Raw genomic sequence first — 19,131 nt, 5'->3', positions numbered from 1 at the left:
TATATAGCGCTTTTATCCAAAGCGCTTTACATTTTTGCCTCACATTCACCCATTCATACACCGACGGCGATGTCAGCCATGTAAGGCGACATCCAGCTCGTCGGGAGCAGCTGGGGTTAGGTGTCTTGCTCATAGACACTTCGACACTTGGTCAGGTGGAACCGGGGATCGAACCACCAACCTTCTGGTTTGTAGACAACCTACATGAACCACTGAGCCACTGCCGCCCCAGAATATGCAAATGAGCCCCGCCTCCACTCATTAAAAACCAGCTCAGAGATCCTGTAGTAAACGCTGCACAACGGTATCGCTCTTTACAATGTCAGAAGCATAACGGACATTAATATGATTAGCCTTTTGCTTGTCAAACAGCTTATAATGTGTTGCTAATGTTTCTGTTTGTCTACTTTCTAAAAATCTGCATCCTTAGAAACGGTTTGGACATCACAGACCGTCCGTGGAGAAAGGCACATAGTTCATCATAATGTACATCATATACATAATTCACCCGCTATATTGTTAAAATTACCCATAATATCCCAGAATAACATGCTTCTCTTGAGACTTCCCTGCTTCAGAGAATATTCAATGATATGATAAAGCCCCGCCCACAAGTTGACATGATTGGTTACACGGTAGTTTGCGACATCAGAAATACCAGCGATTTCAAAACCATTTGTAATATTACCATAGAAATAACAGTAAATTATGCAGAATCACATGCAACTAACCCTAAAAAGCATATAGTAAGTACGTTTTAGTAATTAAATATATAATTACACTGCAACAATGACAGCTTAAAATGAAGTGTAACCCAACTTATTTTTTTTTACTGGAATAAAGAATACGAGTATATTTCCCCAGTTTTAAAACAGGAGACAAATGTAATTAGTGCACTTTTGCTAAAATCAAACAATTACTGTATATATGTACCCCGTAATGAAAAAAGAACAAGTAAATACATATATGTAAATACTTTATAGGTACACTATAATAACCAAAAGTTACGTTGTGAATTTGCCTTAGTTGCACTGTACTCTGCGGGCTATAATCTAAAGCATTACCAGATTATACTGTAATTCTCTGGTGGCGAATGTTTAAAGATGAATGAATGTTTCAACATTCAGATGCAGATTCTAATACCAAGCCTCAACAGTACGGGTTTAGCTATGATAGCGGAACATTTCTAAATGTGGTAGTGCTTCCTGCCTCGTGTGTCCAAACTCCCACAGTCTCCCACTAAACCTGCATTTTCAGTTGGCCTCGCAGAGGGTTAAAATAACTGAAGCAGAAGGCAGGGCACCCACAGAACTCGGTGGGTGAAAAACAGATCCGCACGCTGCCTCTGGTGATATATCTGCTGCTAATGTGTCACCCAGGCAAATTGCACTGGTTTTGTCCTCCCATTTATATTCTCATAACCCTACTGAATCTTTCCAATGGCTCATTACTGCTCTTTAAAATGAGGCAAAGAGCTGCTCCTCAATCCAGTAACAAGAGCCGAAGCTTATTACACGAATGTGCGGTGAATTGAGAGGCCGTCTTATCCTTCTCCCCATGGAGGAGAAAGTTCGAGACTAATCTAAAATAGAGACACATCATTACACTTGAGCAAACGATAAGACGATAATCCTGCATGTTGTTTGCGGGGTCATCTAATTAAATTGCCATGCTTTTGCCCTGTGATACACAGCGTTTATGACATCCTGCTCATCGGGTAATACATGTTGAACGACTTTAATGAAATGGCGCAAACAAAAGATGATTAAGATGAATATTCAAGAGCTCTGTCCGAAACCTAGTGAGCTCCCTCAGAGCCTAACTAAAGAGCATCCTAAGTCAATTCAAGTCAACTTCATTTTCAATAAGTAAAATGTACTTCATTTTCTTTTGCAAGTTTTTGCATGTATATTTACTTTGTTGAAGTTTCCGTTGCAATACATTTTACTCCAACACTGAATTAAACCAGACTTTAGGCGTTACTTAGAAACATCTAAGTAGATAACTTAATGGATATTGTGTAGTCAGCGTAACATAATGGAAGTAATTCGGCATCTGAACACACAGACCTCAATACTGGTGCACAATACACAATGTTAAATGTGTCGTTTTGAGTAGAAAATGACCTCCAAATGTCACAAAATGACAAGTTACTAAACCTAACAACAAAAGCAACAGCAAAAGAAAACAAGAAAAAAAAAATCAACCTTACAGGAAAACAACCAACTGTGAAAAATATGATACACCGGTGTTTTGCCTGATGAGTTTATCTATCTATATATCCGTCCGTCCGTCCGTCCGTCCGTCCGTCCATCCATCCGTCTATCTGTCTGTCTGTCTGTGTCACCTTTTTACTCTTTTAATTCCTTTTATAACTGCTTTAATTTTCTTTCCTTTTATTTTGTGATTATATTAATATTTTTTGTGTTAAGCACTTTGAATTACCATAGTAAACTTGCCTTGACTTATTAATTATTCAAACCCCAATGCATGATGGGAACACCAGTATCAAAAAAAGATGAGCAGTTTTACTTCATTTTTAATAATGTTTAATTTCTACAAGCTTGCATTGAGTACTAATATAGAATTTACTTCATTTTTTCATTAACTTTTTCATGTGGAAAATACATTTTATCTGTAGCATTTACTCCACCACAGAATCTTTTTTTTTGTATCAGTGACACTTTATACAATAAAAATGATACAAACTTCATCAAATATGAGAATTTGACATTCTGTAAAGCAACTGTAGCAAGACAACAGTGCCATTATTCAGCTCAGTTCAGTGTTTAATATCTGTGTAAAGAGCAGTTCAATTCAGCAATAAGCAGCTCTACTGAACACAGCAACGCCGTTAACTGAAATAGAAGCAACACAAATAGCGTTAGCTAGTTCATGGATAAGGTGTTCTTCGCAGTTTTTTTCGATTTTCTGCTGATATAAATGTAAAGTAAACTCCAATGCAAGTTAAACTTCTGATGATCCTCCTCGTCTCCCGTGAAGATCTCCAGTGAATGAACATATGGAGTGTGATCATCACCTTTGATGCACTACCAGCACTGAGCCGAATTCATCCTTCCCCTTTTCCCACTTGAGTCGCACTTTCCTTCTTATCCTCGCCGTGTCTTGGCTTGCTAACAGTCTTGGACTCCCTGCATGGCCCGCACATGCCTCAGCTCACCTGCTCTGTGTCGCCTCATCCTCTTTGGCTTGCACGCTAAGGAAGATGATGGACGGGTTTAATCTTCTTTTTTAAATGCTTTGGGAAATATATCAATTTTATCAATACAAATGTATATATCATTAATAAAATAAATACTCAGTATTTAAATTTAAACAAAATGATTGTAAATAAATAAATATGCCTAAATCTACTGTTATATCCGTGAGGTCTGTTCTGAGAGGAATAACCTGGGGTTGGAATGTGTTACATGTATACTAATAAAACATACAATTAATCAGTGATGGAGTACTCGAGTCCTGGACTCGGACTCAAGTTCGACTCGAGTCCTTATTCTCTGGACTCGAGTCCGACTCGAGACTCCGTTCTCTGGACTCGTGACTCGACTTGGACTCGCGGACTGATGACTCGTATTTGGACTCGAGTCTCAAGGATATAAAATCGGACTTGAGAGCTCAGGTAATGGTGACTCGACTCGGACTCGGACTCAGGTAATGGTGACTCGACTCGGACTCAGGTAATGGTGACTCGACTCGGACTCTTCTTTGGTGACTCGACTCGGACACGGACTCGGAGCACTGGGACTCGAGACTCGACTCGGACTCGACAGTTGGTGACTCGACTACAACACTGCAACTAATAAAGTGCACTTAATATTTTTTACTTCTTGTTCAAATTGCTTAATTAAAATGAGCTAGAGCAACACAATTGCTTAACATTTTGTCCTAACTTAATTTAATTGTTCTCAATCCACTTAAATATGAGTCAAATTGATTGTGTTGAGATTACATGAATGATTTGTGTTGCATTAACTGAAACTGGGCAGGGCTTGTTAGTTCCCAGCATGCTTTGCATATATGGCTATATCACGAGAGAGTAAGGGTGCGTCTCAAACAGTTCCCTAGTTCAGTAGTCAGGGCACTGATCAGTGAGTCAGCCCATTGACTTATGTCCTGATCAGTGCCCTGACTACTGAACTAGGGAACTGATTGAGACGCACCCTTACTCTCTCGTGATTTAGCCATATGCAAAGCATTATTAGCACCCTAAATGTTGTTATTTTTACTTTATATATTTTTGAGCAAGATGAGAAAGGGGGAGACTTGATTGTGTTTAATATTTGATTTTGTTGGAATTATTAGAAGAATTTAAATTACAGTGGTTACCATTGTGGAAAAGAGGAGCATTTGCTTCGGCTGTGGACTTAAACAACTAATGTCATTACAGCTGTGCTGAAGGAGCATCTAATGCTTAGCATTTAAGATGCTAATGTGTGCTATTGCTAGCTAGAACTAGCTAGTGCAGTAATATAATTCAATTGTGTAACATTAAAATATATGAACTTGAAGTGGATGAATAAATATATGAAATAAATGCCTGAATAAATGTCAGGGAGCCATATAAAATTCACTTTGAGACTACTTAATTAGGTCACTTAATTTATTAATTCAATGATGTTGAAGTTACATAAACAAATTATGTTTGTTTAACTTAATTGGTTCATGTGGGACAAACGTACACAATTAAATCACACACTTTTTTCCAGTGTATAATTGCCCATGATTAGAATAATAAACAGACTTATTCACTTTTAAAAGGGCACTTTTTAACTTTTACTGTTGATGTTGAACATTGTATGGTAATTAATTTGCAGGGTTCCAACACAGGGCTCAAAATTCAAAACCATAACTAATTATTCATGCAACATTATATTTGGTATGTAGAACAATAATCTGTAAATATTTTTTACAGATCAAAAAGCGATAACATAGCTTATTAAAAAGCTTTATAATCATGGCCAAACCCGTCTGTGAGGTCACTGAGGTACGGATCTCTGTACTTTTCAGAGGTGTATATAATACATGTGAAATAATTGCCTAGTATAGTATCAACACTATTTTAGTTCTGCAAGGATATTGCACATCAAGATCTTCTCATCTGAGCTGCCTCATTGGTCTGTCACCGCTCGTCAATGTCAAAATATTTGAGATGACCAATCAAAACAAAGTAGGCGGGTTTATGTTCACAGAAGCTGCTGAGTGTGAATTCCATTTTAACGCTTCAGTTAACAGGTATAAAGTGAGAGATAAGATTTAAGCTAAACTAAACATTTCATACCTGACAGCTGTTAAACAACCGACAAAAATAATCAGCAAAACTAATAAACTTCTGTCTAATTTCAGCATTTTGAATTGTAACAAGGCCTATCATTAACATGATTCATGTAATGTAATGTAATAATTAGGGACTGTCAATGTGAGGGGACAGAAAACATTAACAAAGCCGTTTTCATCTTAGGCGTAAGATTAATAATGAATTATGTGTTAAACTTATTTACCTTCCAATCGTACCCTTCAGTAAATTAACATGTCTAAGAAAACGATTAATAAAACATATAGGCTCGGTCTCAGTGGATACTATGTTTAGTTTCTTCACTGACACAGGCGAAAATGAAAAGACTATCAGTCAAAGCTCAGCTTCAGGAGGGTAGAGACAGGGAAAGAGAAGGAGACTGAGGGGAAAAGAAAGAGTGATGGAGATGAGGAGAGAAGCAGGTATTGAACAATAATCACTGAGATGGTTTTAAAGCTATTTCTCATCCTTTGTTTTGGCCTTCGAATACCTTGAAATGCACATATGTAGATAAGAGAAATCAAAATGTTCTCAGAAGAGCCCCGAACCCCCCTAACTAGCTCAAATGTGATTCCTCTGTGATTAAAAAACCCTGCCTAGGGGGTTTATAACCTGCATATCTTCATCTGATACATCAGTTTGATGCTGCACTCGCGGTTGGATGTACAGTCTGAATTAAACGAGGGTTTGCTCTTTTATCTGTTGCTGGTTTGAGTGACACATGCACATTCGTTTAGTGCCATTCAAAAGAGACTCACTTATGGAACAGACAAACCTTTTCAGACGAACAATAAATGACTGTGCTTTTTTTAATTATTATTATTATTCCATAAACTGTTTTTTCCATATATTTCCAGACCAGAAAATACATTAAGAAAAGTCCACTTTTCCAAACTGCATACCCTGAAATTGTAATTCGCTAGAAACTAGCCAAATTAAGAAATTTGGAGGAAAAATGCTGAAACAAAAATCCAACAAGTACATTAAATATGTGTAAGGCTAAAGAAGGTATGTGTTTTATAGGGTTGTGTGATGTATTCTGCAGAGAGTTATCCACCATAATAAACAAAACATTTACATATCAAATTATATTACATATTTTACGTGTAAAAATATGTTTTTATGTGTAAAAGTACATAAATAAATAAAATAAAAATAAAATAAGTTTTTTTAAATTCCCATTTTTCATTTTAAGCACATATTTTTGGTTTTATTCTGTATATGACATTAAAATAATAAACAAATCAGTGCTGGACTGTCATTTAATAACCAATTGATCCTGGATAAAAATTAGCTGAGAACTAACCATACCATGTTCTATTTATCAAAATCATACTTCAAGCAGATGGAGAAACATCTTGAAACTGGGATTGACAGGTGAAAAATAAGTGCAAAAAAAACCTATGACAAATTTTTGCAAGAATCTGAAAATAACACGTCTCTCATTAGTTTAGATGAGAATTTTGTAGCAAGGATTCATAATTTCATCTGGCATCAAAGCATCACTCAAATGTGTTTGCTCATATCTGTGCTTTAGTGTTTGTCTGAACAAATCCTCCATGCTAAGACGTCTTGAGAGTCGTCTCACTGTTTCTTTGTTTTTGTACTCACAATTGTTTTCATTGTTATTCTGGAAAAAAAACCAAAGAGGGTTTTTGATATAACAAGAAGGACAATAGGGCTCCATTTAACATCATCATGACCTCGCTTGCTCAGAAACGTTCCTCTTTCAAGAACATCATGTGCCCTTTGTTTCATATTTTGCATATAGGCCACCCACATAACACTGCTCTAGGAAACACACATGATATGCAACCTTGGAATCGTTCATTTTGAGTACAATTATGATTATCTGGAGTCTAAAACAAAGCATATACATTTTTTAAAGGGACACATCATTAAAATCTGATTATTTTCTGTGTTTAAGTGCTATAACTAAGTGCTACAATCTACCAACCCAGAACAATCCAGTAACTTACTTTTAGTAAGACTTTCTCTGCAAGCATGTGACAAAATGAGTTGGTCAGATTTCACTTCCCTAGTGTTGTAGGAAGGGGATCTTATTATAATATTACCACCCCATAGCAAGATGACAACATACGTTATAAGCGTAATTAAACTAAACTACCTGTTCTATCTTCATGCAGCAGATATTTTCTGGCTCTGAAGGCATTTGATTTCATAACAGTTCCCACAAGATTGTCTTATAGATTATCATGACAGAATATGTTAAGTAATGTCTTGAAGGTAGTTAACCCCACATCAGCTACATAAATTCATTAACTAACCAATCAGAAACGTCCTGTCTCATTCTACATGTTGTCACTTCTTTGTGAGTCTTGGAAAAATAAAAGGCTGAACAGTTTGTGTGTTTGTGTGAGGAAATCAGAGCTGCTAAAAGCTCTTGAAGCTCTGCCCTCTTCTTCAAATGGGCCCGGGACCAGCAGCTCATTTGCATTTAAAGGAACACACACAAAAAAAAAGTGTTTTTACTCACCCTCAAAAAGTGACAATTTTAACATGCTATAAAAAACTCCACATACACACTCTGGGGACATTAAAAAAGGGGATTATAGGACCCGTTTAATGATTATTAAAGGACACTGGTGAAGAAGTGCTCAAAGACCAAAAACTGGAGATATTTTTCAATGCAGGGCCAAATTGGCTGAGAGTGAGTTCGTTTCTACAGCCTCACTCTAGCCAGCTTCAGCTACACACCACCTGTGTATGTCTGTTTTTTTTTGCAAGCTGAGAGAGACAAAACACAAATCTTGTGAGCTCATCCATTAGAGATCTCACTACCCTGTGACCTTGAAACAAGCTAATGTGCTATACCTACCACAAATATGCAAATCATGGACTCATCTGGTATTAGTCTGCTTACCTTACCTTAGACTTTTTTATATTGATTTAAAAGACACTCTAGCTGAGTGCAGGGTTTGGGTTAGAGTTTCTGAAATAACATTACACTGAGCTGGATTTCTGTTCATAAACTAAAAGTGTTGTATTTATCTTTTTAGTTTTTGTGCACCATGCTTCAGAAAACATACGCCCTAGAGATAAAAAACAGACTGATTTATTATATCACAAAATCAATCTGAAGATGTTGAAACTGAAGCTGGATATCATATTTAGTCATATACGATTGCTTTTCACAAAACAACAATGCTGATGGATATCTTGTCTTCACCGAGTCGCAAATGTATAAATAACTAAAAAAGTTATTGCTTTTCATTTCAACAAACCTACATGCTATCAAAATGATTTCTCTCTTTAGAAGTGGTGCTTTAAAAGGAGTCTTGTCAACATCTACATTCAAGTTAGAGTGTTTGCTGCCAGCGTAGACTTAACTAGCAAAACCGGCAAGATTAGACTTGTGTGCATGAAATAAACAACAATAAACCTCTAGTCTAAGCAGTTTTTTTCAGCAGCAATGTTCCTCTAAATGCAAGTATATACAATAAAAACATCTTTCTCCCTAGACTATAATGACCTTCATTTGTCTTCTGCATGTAGTGGATTAATAAGAATAATGCTTTGTGTACCTCAGAGAGGGAGCTCAGAGGAAAACCTCAGGTTTTGAATTGCGCTGGACACTAACGCGTCGCATGTCTCCTCTCGCGTTGCATCTGATCGATGCATCCGATCGATACCGCGGAAGACGATGAGGCCATTTACAGAGACACATACCTCCAGCTGCAGTCATCAACCACATAAATAGATGTAGCGCTGATACGCTACAGGATGACAAATGCAAAATCGAATGGAGCGCTGTCCCGTTCGTGAAACGCTAATGAGTGACCTAAAACCGGAACGAGACCAAGCGTGAAATATGTTAGGACACTTAAAAACAAGCCCGCAGATGTCGAGCGAGATACGTGAGAGCGCTACCATTGGCGCTCTTTGAATTTTTAGCAGAGACGAGGCAATAACAAGCTTCGGAGGCTCAGGGTTTAAGAGAAATAGGGCCACACTTGATGACAGAAATAGACGGGGCGCTACAGTTTGTGTAGGCTGACTTTAGCTGAGCGTGGCAAGATTTAACAAAGCTGAGACAAAGCATTACAGTAAAGGCACACCGAGGCCCCATCTGTTCAGAAAGCTCTCAGATCCATTCTCAAGAACACTAGGCTGAAATTGTAGACCACTCAGCATGCAACTATAGGGTGTAAGGGAAAAGGAGCGCAGCAAACAATTCAATATCTTAAGTGCACTTTCGAGTGCCACAACACCAGCATGTTTATGTTGTGCCATGTAGATGCACAGGGTTGAACTGCAAGGTAAAACAAGGAAAGCCAATGATCGATTCATTAAAACTGGGCCGAAGGCTTTATAATTAATTGAATTGTAGGTTAAGCGGGAACTGAACAGGCGACTCAAACTCCAATTTACGCTTTGTGTTTCTAATCAGAGAAAAAAATAAGCACCTTACCTTAGTCTATTTGTTCAGTTATTTAAGCCTGCAGTAATTAGTGTCAGGACAAAGTACTAAAGGTTAATGAGCAGTTGATAAGGCTCCATTTTATTAACCAAAACAGCCATTTCCACTGAAACGTGGGGAATCTGACAGTTTTTCTGAACTCTGCAGATGGTCTGAGAAACGTGATAAAAATACTGTTACTGGTTTTTGCCACATTCCTGAATTGTGTACCCCGAGCAGAGATAGATTTGGCCATGTGCGACATTAATCATTTTTGGCTCACAAATATGAAGGCGATCGACTGCACTGTAAATCATGACAAAGGTCTGAGTATCGACACTTGATTTAGTGAGGAGAAAACAAAAGCCTCTGCTCTATTTTTCCGCTGCTCTCCGGGCTGCTCGTCTTCAATCAATATCCATCAACGATTTTGAAATTACACCCAGATTAAATCCCAATTTCATCACTGGGAGTCACATCTGCTGAGTTTCATTTAATTACATCAGCCTAGAAAAGAAGAATCAAAGTTGTTTGTCAACTGTTATTTACCCAACCCAAATGTCAGCAAAATCCCAAACCAATGTGAAGCTGGTTTCTGAAAAGGTTTCCTCGCCCACGCATTACATGATGTAAAGATATCATTTTATAAGACATGAAAACGCCTCTTAAGATTTACCTTGTACAATGAGGTGCACTTTTGTCGATTCTGGTTTCTTGTTCGTGAGGATAGAACAGACGTACGGCCCCTCGTCGTATAAGTTGACGTTTAGGATTTTTATACTGTATTCGGTGATTGCTGTGTTTAGTAGGACCACCCGGGGGTCCAACGACCATTTTTCATTCCCTGTGAAGAGGATAGTGGTTCGGTTGAGCCATGCCACCCGTGATACTTTGTTGTCCACATTGCACCTGTTGAACGACACAAGCAGAAGAAAAAAACATGATTATTTGCTATGTTACATTTTTTTTTTTAAATGATCCTCAGTGGTGCACAGGGCTAAAAGGCATTAACAATCCAATTTAACAACTTGGTTTGAAATGATCTGGACACATTTTGAGGACATGTCCAATTATCACAGAGTGCACCTTCTTTAACCCCTTACCTAAGGGGGGCATAACTTACATACCTACAATAAAAACACATACATTATTGCTGCTCATAAGTCATTCTGAATAGACACACTCAGGCTGTATGGAAATAAAATAATAAGAATATATTTAAATATAAAAATATCATGTTTATGCTATGCAATACAACTTTTAACCACAATTAGAGGGAAGGCAAACATCTGCTCATGCTTCATTTCAAATCTGAGGATTATATCTCTAAAACTATTGATATTATAAGAAGCATTTTCTAAGACCATGTCAGAGTGAGTTTTTAGAAAAGGCTGATTAGATGCATATAAATATTGCATTGGTCTGTTCATACCTTGCAGTCTATTGTCTAATGTCTGGCGAGGTGAACTGCTCCATTGATGAGCTTTTTACACGTCTGTCGGAGACTTAAGGTCTTTGAGTCCGAAATGTTCATATGCGGTTTTTCGTATTCGTCATCCGGTGGCTCTGGATTGTCAAAACCCCTCTCAAAATGCTTGCTACTAATGCGAAAGATTTCCCAATTCAAAAAGATTTTTATGACGAACGAAAGTTTAAGAGACAACGTGAGATCTTATTTATTTTTTGACATGCAAAAATGTCAGACTCAGTGTGCAGGGACCTTTAATCGTCATTATTCTTTAGTTTTCATTCAGCCATTATTAGCCTATATTCTGACATGGCTTGCCCAACTGACGCAAACCCAGGACAGGAAGAGATGGCGCTCGCTCTGAATGCTCTTTCAGCTCTTCAGGTTGCATAATTCAATGAGAAATTGATGGTATTTTGCTAAGCTGAGAATAAATCATTATTTCACCAAATATGCACACTTTTGGAATAAAAGCCCTAGTTCAGTGAAGATATGTGAACACAAACCGGAGCAGACGTGACTGAATTCATATGCATATTGTTATTCTATTTAAAATATAAAAATAAAATAAAAATGTATTTTTGCACTCCTGTCTCTGCAACTTATGATAGACAGTGGTCAAACTTCTTTTAACTTTCTAATGATACTCAGTTGGCCCAGATCAAGTAAGAGGGTGATGTTTCTTTGTTTCTTTTTTCAGACAGTAGGAAAATTAAGGTGGCTATTAACTTATTTTCATTAACTTAACTTTTCCCCTTGAAGTAAAAGCCAAGAAAACAATGCCATTCTAGATGCCAGGGACCAACCTTCAATTCAACAGACTTTACTGGCGAAATATGATAATGCCCATAAAATCACTTCCCTTTCCTTCTTTGAAATGCAAAAGAAAAAGCATGTGACAAGGCAACAGGTAATACAAACAGATGTCGGTCCTTCTTCTCCTCTCCTTTTCTATTACAGATCTTGAAAACCAGTTGGAAAATGACAATAGCTTTTCATCTTATCCTTTTCAAACAGCCGTGATGAAAAATTAGAGCAATTCTGGGCAATAGCCACCTTTCAGTTCAGAAGAATCTGGATATGACACTACATTTGTCTCCTTCACAGGAAAGGACATTTCTTAAAACTGCAGAAAAAGACCTAGAGGCGTTCGCTATACTTATCTTTTTTACCCTTTTCTAACTTTTGAGTGACGGCTCTAAAGGTTAGGACTAATTGAAAGTCAGAGCTACATATTAAAAAACTGAGGGCATAATTGCACACACAGCAACGTACTTTCCCAAAAGAAACATACTGGTCTTAAGGTTTTATTTGTCATCTGCTATCTGGCATTTGGTTTATTTGTCAATAGTTATTTGATACAACAACAGCACAGAATCTTCTGTGTTGACATGGTTTTCATCAATGACACTCAACAAGGTGCATTGAGTATTTTTTAAAATGCCATTGCCAAACCGTTCGCGTCAGCATGCCAAAACACTGCAGTAATTCATATTAGTCTTTAAGAGGGCTTCACGCTCAAGGTCAAAATCAGTAAATGGATTATCAGACCCTTTACTGGTGAATTTCCCGGCTCTGAAAATTAGTCAACAAGAGAGCGCTCTTTTGGCAAATCTGGAGGGCAACAATTGCAAGTGTGAAGTGAATGCTTTCTCAGGATATTCTTCAAAGGGAAAAGCTCATTCAGACTCTGTTAATCTATGCAGAGTGCTGGAGCGCAAGAGAGCTTGCAGAGGATTTGAACCATTGAAAACCACAAGATTAAGCTCCGGTCTATAATCATGCATGCTCTGCAGTTTTTGCTTGGGAATCACTGTGTACATTCAAACAATAGAATGGATTTTTTTTATTTATTTTTTTAAGTTTCAGTCTAAAAATAACCTCATAGTCGTTCTATGCTTGGCCTTAACACCTACTGCTTATAATTTAACGTCTTGGTGCTGTGGGTCTAATTTCCCTCAACTTAATGCTTGCTTTCCCCTCCACACCAAAAAGGTCTTATAACTAGCAGAAAAACGTCCCGCAGATGTTATTACGCACATTAATTCTGTATGCAGCATCCTCCGTCTCCCAAACCGCGCTGTTCATCATGTCCCAATATGTGTCTAGTTGATAAGTGTGTGGATTTATACCCTTATTCTGGCTGAAAGCGACAAACTGAGCCTGAAACACCAATATAATGACATTAGCATGATGGGGAAAACATGAAGGCTGTGCCAAAAGTTTAATTTTCTGTTCAAAAGTTACATTTTAAGTGGCTTATTGGTGAAAGCCTTGCACCGTGAATAGGAAGGTCACCGTGGGCACCTTCTCTGGCCGTTCTGAGCAGGACGGTTAACACCTCATCTGCTCCGGGGGTGCTGTGGGACAGATGATTGCGTGCTCTGAATTCCTGCATCTGCCTGTGACAGATTAGATTAGCAATTTGCGAGATAACGAGTTTGCATATGGCTGGTTGAACGGGTGCAAGGTCCTACAAAATAAGGCAAAAAAGAGCTCGAGTGCTGGCGGTGATTATACATTTCTAAAACAATTAAAATAGGTCCAGGTTGATTTGAATCTTCAAATACACAAATATTTATGTTTATGCAATAGCAGGTCAAACAGAACACTGCAATGTCATCACACATTATATGCCTCACATCAAACAGCATGCATACATTTATAATGATCCATTTCAAACAGCCGCCACGCACATTTACATATGCATATCAACCAGTGGATCCATTAGAAATGCAATATGCTAAAAAGACCGCCCTCATTGTGCTTGAATTGACTGTCACTTAAATTTAAAGCTGAGGGAAAAGCATATAGATTTTCCCACTCGGTGCTAAAAAGTAAGAGGTGCTTCTTGGAAGGCAGAGCCTCCATTATCCAGCATTGACAGGGTGAGATCAGGCCTCATTCAGTGAACTAATGACTCTGTCACACCAGTCCCTTGCACTTCAGCCTAATGGACTGTCAGCCACATCGGTGCGAGATCGTTTATATGAAGAAATATCTTCTCAGCTCAAGCATGTTCTAAAATGCATAGATTGATTACCAATATTTTCCACAACAATCTTATTCAGAGAGACTATTTTGTCCGAATAAAGCTTATTTTTTTTACTTTACATGTATTGGAGGAATGCATTCTTTAAATATTAAAAAGTAGTCTTGCATACATATCATGATGTGTCACATGGATATGATGTAATAATCTGATTGGTCTAGCTGGTTAAACCAATCGTTTTTGGCATATGTGACATGTGTGACCCTGGAGCACAAAACCAGTCATAAGTCTCGCGGGTATATTTGTAGCAATAGCAAACAATACATTGCATGGTTCAAAATTATCCATTTTTTATTAAGTAAAAATCGCATTCAATGGAAATATTTAGTACATTTCCAACTGTAAATATATCAAAGTAGTAATTTGCATTGCTCAGGACTTAATTTGGACAACTTTAAAAGGTGATTTTCTCAATATTTAGATTATTTTTGCACCCTAAGATTCCAGACTTTAGTTTTAATCAATGTAAAGCTTATTTATTCAGCTTCCAGATGATGTATTTGTATGATGTATGATGAACTTTAAAAAAATGACACTTGGCTTTGTGGTCCAGGGTCACAATTATATAAACTGTATAAATGAATAATTGTATATGATCCACTAGATGTAGCATTAAATAACTATTCCATGTGAATGTAATGGATTTTAAACGTACTTATACTAAAGGCAAAAGGCACTATTCATTTCTGTTTTGTGCAGCTTTATTTAAGTTTTTCCTGAATGTTTTCGGACAGAATTTTTGAATTTTGAATAATTTATTTCACACACTTTATCATTTCATTTTAGAGACAAAATTAACAATAGTTACAGAATGGTTATTGTGTGTAAAATAGGAAACCCCAAAGAAGCTACTGAAAGCTTTTAGGAGGGGGCCCGATAACACCATACAACATATAACATACAAGAACAAAAAACAATCCATAAACATAAATAAATATAAATACAACAAGACAAACACTACAGCAAACAGACAACAGACGATCCCAGCACAAATGTAATACTTTCAAAATGATCAAAAAGTATATGTTAAAAGCAGTTTTTCCTTAAGGTTTTTCTTGAAAATGGAGACAGAATGCAACAATTTAAGGTTTTCCTCAAGCTCGTTCCAAATCTGTGGACCTCTACAGATAACACTTAGGCTCGTACATTTCAATCGTCGTATTTTACCAGGAATTAAATGTTTTTCCCTTGTATGATATGTATGCTGGGGTCAGCTGATTGGGACAAGTTCACACAACCTATAATTTAATTTATGAACAACCTGGAATATCATACACAGACACTTAATTACCATATTTACATACATTCTAAATCCTAAACATTGTAAAAACATCTGTTAAATGTCATTCTAACATTAAAAAAAGAAAGTTTAATCAGGTTTTCTGATCTTAATTTGAATTGAGTCTTGTCACACTATGTTTTGCCGGTTTTAGAAGGAAAACGGTTAGATGACTAGCTAAACCACCTGAGTGTGTGTGTGTGTGTGTGTGTGTGTGTGTGTGTGTGTGTGTGTGTGTGTGTGTGTGTGTGTGTGTGTGTGTGTGTGTGTGTTTCAAGGATGATTAAAGGGATGTGTCTGATAAATTCTTGATCAAGGATTGGGGATTTAACAATCTTAACTCTCTAACTAAATCAATAAAATAAATGACCTAAATAAGGGTTAAACCTGTGACGAACACAGGCCACAACATTTTTTTATTGTTTTGGCGATGAGAACAAGAGGCCATTTCATAAAATGACACCTGCCATATTTTTCATATCTCTGCTGTGCCTTTTTAAGATATGAGTAGGTCAGTGAGCCTCTGTGCTGTGGGGATTCGGTGCTTGCAGATCATTGTCAGCAGACGGCCATGTGGTCTCAGGGTGAGATTAATGACAGGCAGGCTTTATGTGATGGGAGACTGATGAAGGCCATTACACCAGGGGCAATGAATGGTGGCCACTCCGTTTGGGCTCTCTGATAGAGGGGAAACAGGAATGATTTCCCCAACCAGACACAGACAGCAGTGTCGACAGTCACATATCAGGATTAGCAGAAAGTGGGACATTTAAAAAGTCACAAATATTGTCACAGAGAAAACCATATGTTAAAGGGACAGTTCACCCCAAAATGAAAAATCTGTAATTAATTCCTCACCCTCATGTTGTTCCAAAGATCTTCATTCATCTTTGCAACACAAATATCTATCATTTTATATGATGAACAGGTTGACATAAGGCTTTACATATAAACAGTGATCAGCGAACTTAAAAAGAAGCGCAACCAAGAACAAAAGCATGCTGCGTCAGAAGTAAAGTTAATAGTATTGTATTACTGTTAAAGCTAAATAAAAATAAATGCAAGCAAATAATTTAAAATGTAGTATTTAAAATGATTTTATGACTTGCAGTTGAACTTTAATTGACTTAGGGGAGGCCATAATATATTCTTGCTCACCAAGATGCCATTTCTACTGAGAATGATTCTTGACATGGTTTCTAACCAGGATGTTCTCTATTTTCTGCGGATGCTTCAAAAATGTTCCCACCGCGAAAGCATTTGCTTTTCTGTACACCATTCAAGTCTCCTGAGTGTGCCGTGGCCCTCGTTTGAATTGAAATAACAGTACAATAGTACGGGGCGCCACTTTGTGATTGCCACTTTTGTCACTGCTTTCAAGGTGGATGCACTAACATTCTATTTGTGTCAGTCCTCAGAGGATTCGTCTGAAGGCCTCAGCCCACCTCTATAGCTAACTAGTCATGTGGATGAATGGCCTGCAGAAGTATGAAGAGAAACTGCCATTTTTGGCCCATCACTCAAGAACACGAGAGACAGACAAGCCCGATAAATGCAGCCGTTTGCTTTGTCCCACACAGCAGTATCTCCACATCACAGACCAGAGGCTTCAGCAGACACTGTGCTGGTAAATGTGACATTGGGAATAAAAATTGTACATAAATACAAGAATAAAAAGAATAAAAAATAAAAATAAACTGACTATACTGACAATAATTTATCTACATATTTACAATTACAATTTAACAAATGTACATTTTTCACAAAGTGTTTCACTTCATTCATTGCTTGGTAATCAAATCCATGACACTGATTGCTAGCGCTTTCTCCACTGTATGAGCAACAGAAATGCACTTCATTTTCACCATTCCAAAATAAAATAATTGTACTTGTTTTCTAGATATGTGATTTTTTTTGTGACTGTTTCTGGTTTCAAACACACACACACACACACACACACACAAACACACACACACACACACACACACACACACACACACACACACACACACACACACACACACACACAAAAATAGGGTGTCAAAATTGAACCTTTAGGGGTACAACAGCTTGTCACTGGGGCAGTACCCTTAAAAGGACATCTTTGTGCCTTTTTACTCCTAAAAGGTGCATATTAGTACCTTTGAGCAAAAATGCGCACCTTAAGGTACTACTATGAACCTTTTTGTGGTAAAAAAGGTACAAAGATGTCCTTTTAAGGGTACTGCCCCAGCGACAAGCTGTTGTACCTCTAAAGGTACAATTTTGACATTTGTGTGTATATATAATGTATGTATGTATGTATGTATGTATGTATGTGTGTGTGTTTGACACCAGAAACAGTCACAAAAAAATCACATATCTAGAAAATAAGTACAATTATTTTATTGATCAGACTTGTTTGTTCAGCACATCCCACAGATGCTCGATTGGATTGAGATCTGGGGAATTTGGAGGTCAAGTCAAAACCTCAAACTGGTTGTTGTGGTCCTCAAACCATTCCTGAATCATTTTTGCTTTGTGTCAGGAGCATTATCCTGCTGGAAGAGCCACAGCCACCAGGGAATACAGTTTCCATGAAAGGCTGAACATGCTCTGCAACAATGCTTAGGAAGAAATAGCATCCACATGGGTGGCAGGACCCAAAGTTTCCCAGCAGAACATTTCAAAATCCTTTCACAGTCTCTGCTGGCTTGCTTTTTTCCCATAGTGCATCCTGGTGCCATGTGTTCCCCAGGTAAGTCACGTACACGCACCCAGCTATCATGTGATATAAAATAAAACATGAAATACCATATGGATGCCAAGCTCCCTCATAGACTACTTGCATCAGGAATGTACATATTTACCATTAAGAGCACATCAAAGTATCATCATCTGAAAAAAAAGGGGAAAAAAAGAAAGAAATCTGATTTTGTATAAATGATCAGCTGATTGGGTGACTCAGACGATGGCCAGATTTTCAGTAATGCTCTTCCTAAACAAGGTGAAATCAGACCAGGCCACCTACTTCCATTGCTCTGTGGTCCAGTTCTGACACTCCATACAAAACAAACTGAGCTGCTCTGTGTATTCTGACACCTTTCTATCAGAACCAGCATTAACTTCTGGAGCAGTTTGAGCTCCAGTAGCTCGTCTGTTTGATCGGATCACACGGGCCAGCCTTCGCTCCCCACGTGCATCAATGAGCCTTGGCCGCCCATGACCCTGTGGCCGGTTCTCCACTGTTCCTTCCTTGGAGCACTTTTGATAGATACTGACCACTGCAGACCGGGAACAGCCCACAAGAGCTGCAGTTTTGGAGATGCTCTGACCCAGTTATCTAGCCATCGCAATTGTCCCCTTGTCAAACTCGCTCAAATCCTTATGCTTGCCCATTTTTCCTGCTTCTAACACATCAACTTTGAGGACAAAATGTTCACTTGCTGCCTAATATATCCCACCCACTAACAGGAGCCGTAATCAGTGTTCTCTTCACCTGTCAGTGTTCATAATGTTATGCCTGATCAGTGTATGTATATACTTTATATTTGTGCGTGTGTGTGTGTGTGTGTGTGTGTGTGTGTGTGTGTCTGTGTGTGTAACCCCGAGATTAAGG

General features: G+C 37.9%; 1 protein-coding gene across 3 annotated transcripts in view; it reads right to left on the bottom strand.

Moving 5' to 3' along the window:
- opcml (opioid binding protein/cell adhesion molecule-like) overlaps positions 1-19,131 on the bottom strand; it is a 339,648-nt gene that overhangs the window by 122,422 nt on the left and 198,095 nt on the right. For all 3 annotated transcript variants that reach the window (XM_067433462.1, XM_067433464.1, XM_067433463.1), the window contains one exon: positions 10,411-10,643. In XM_067433462.1, the coding sequence (XP_067289563.1) occupies positions 10,411-10,643 (233 nt within the window). The remainder of the gene's footprint in view (positions 1-10,410; positions 10,644-19,131) is intronic.

This window comes from Pseudorasbora parva, chromosome 23, assembly GCF_024679245.1.
Source record: "Pseudorasbora parva isolate DD20220531a chromosome 23, ASM2467924v1, whole genome shotgun sequence".
In the NCBI taxonomy this organism is placed as follows: domain Eukaryota; kingdom Metazoa; phylum Chordata; class Actinopteri; order Cypriniformes; family Gobionidae; genus Pseudorasbora; species Pseudorasbora parva.
This window is presented reverse-complemented; position numbering and strand designations above follow the sequence as displayed.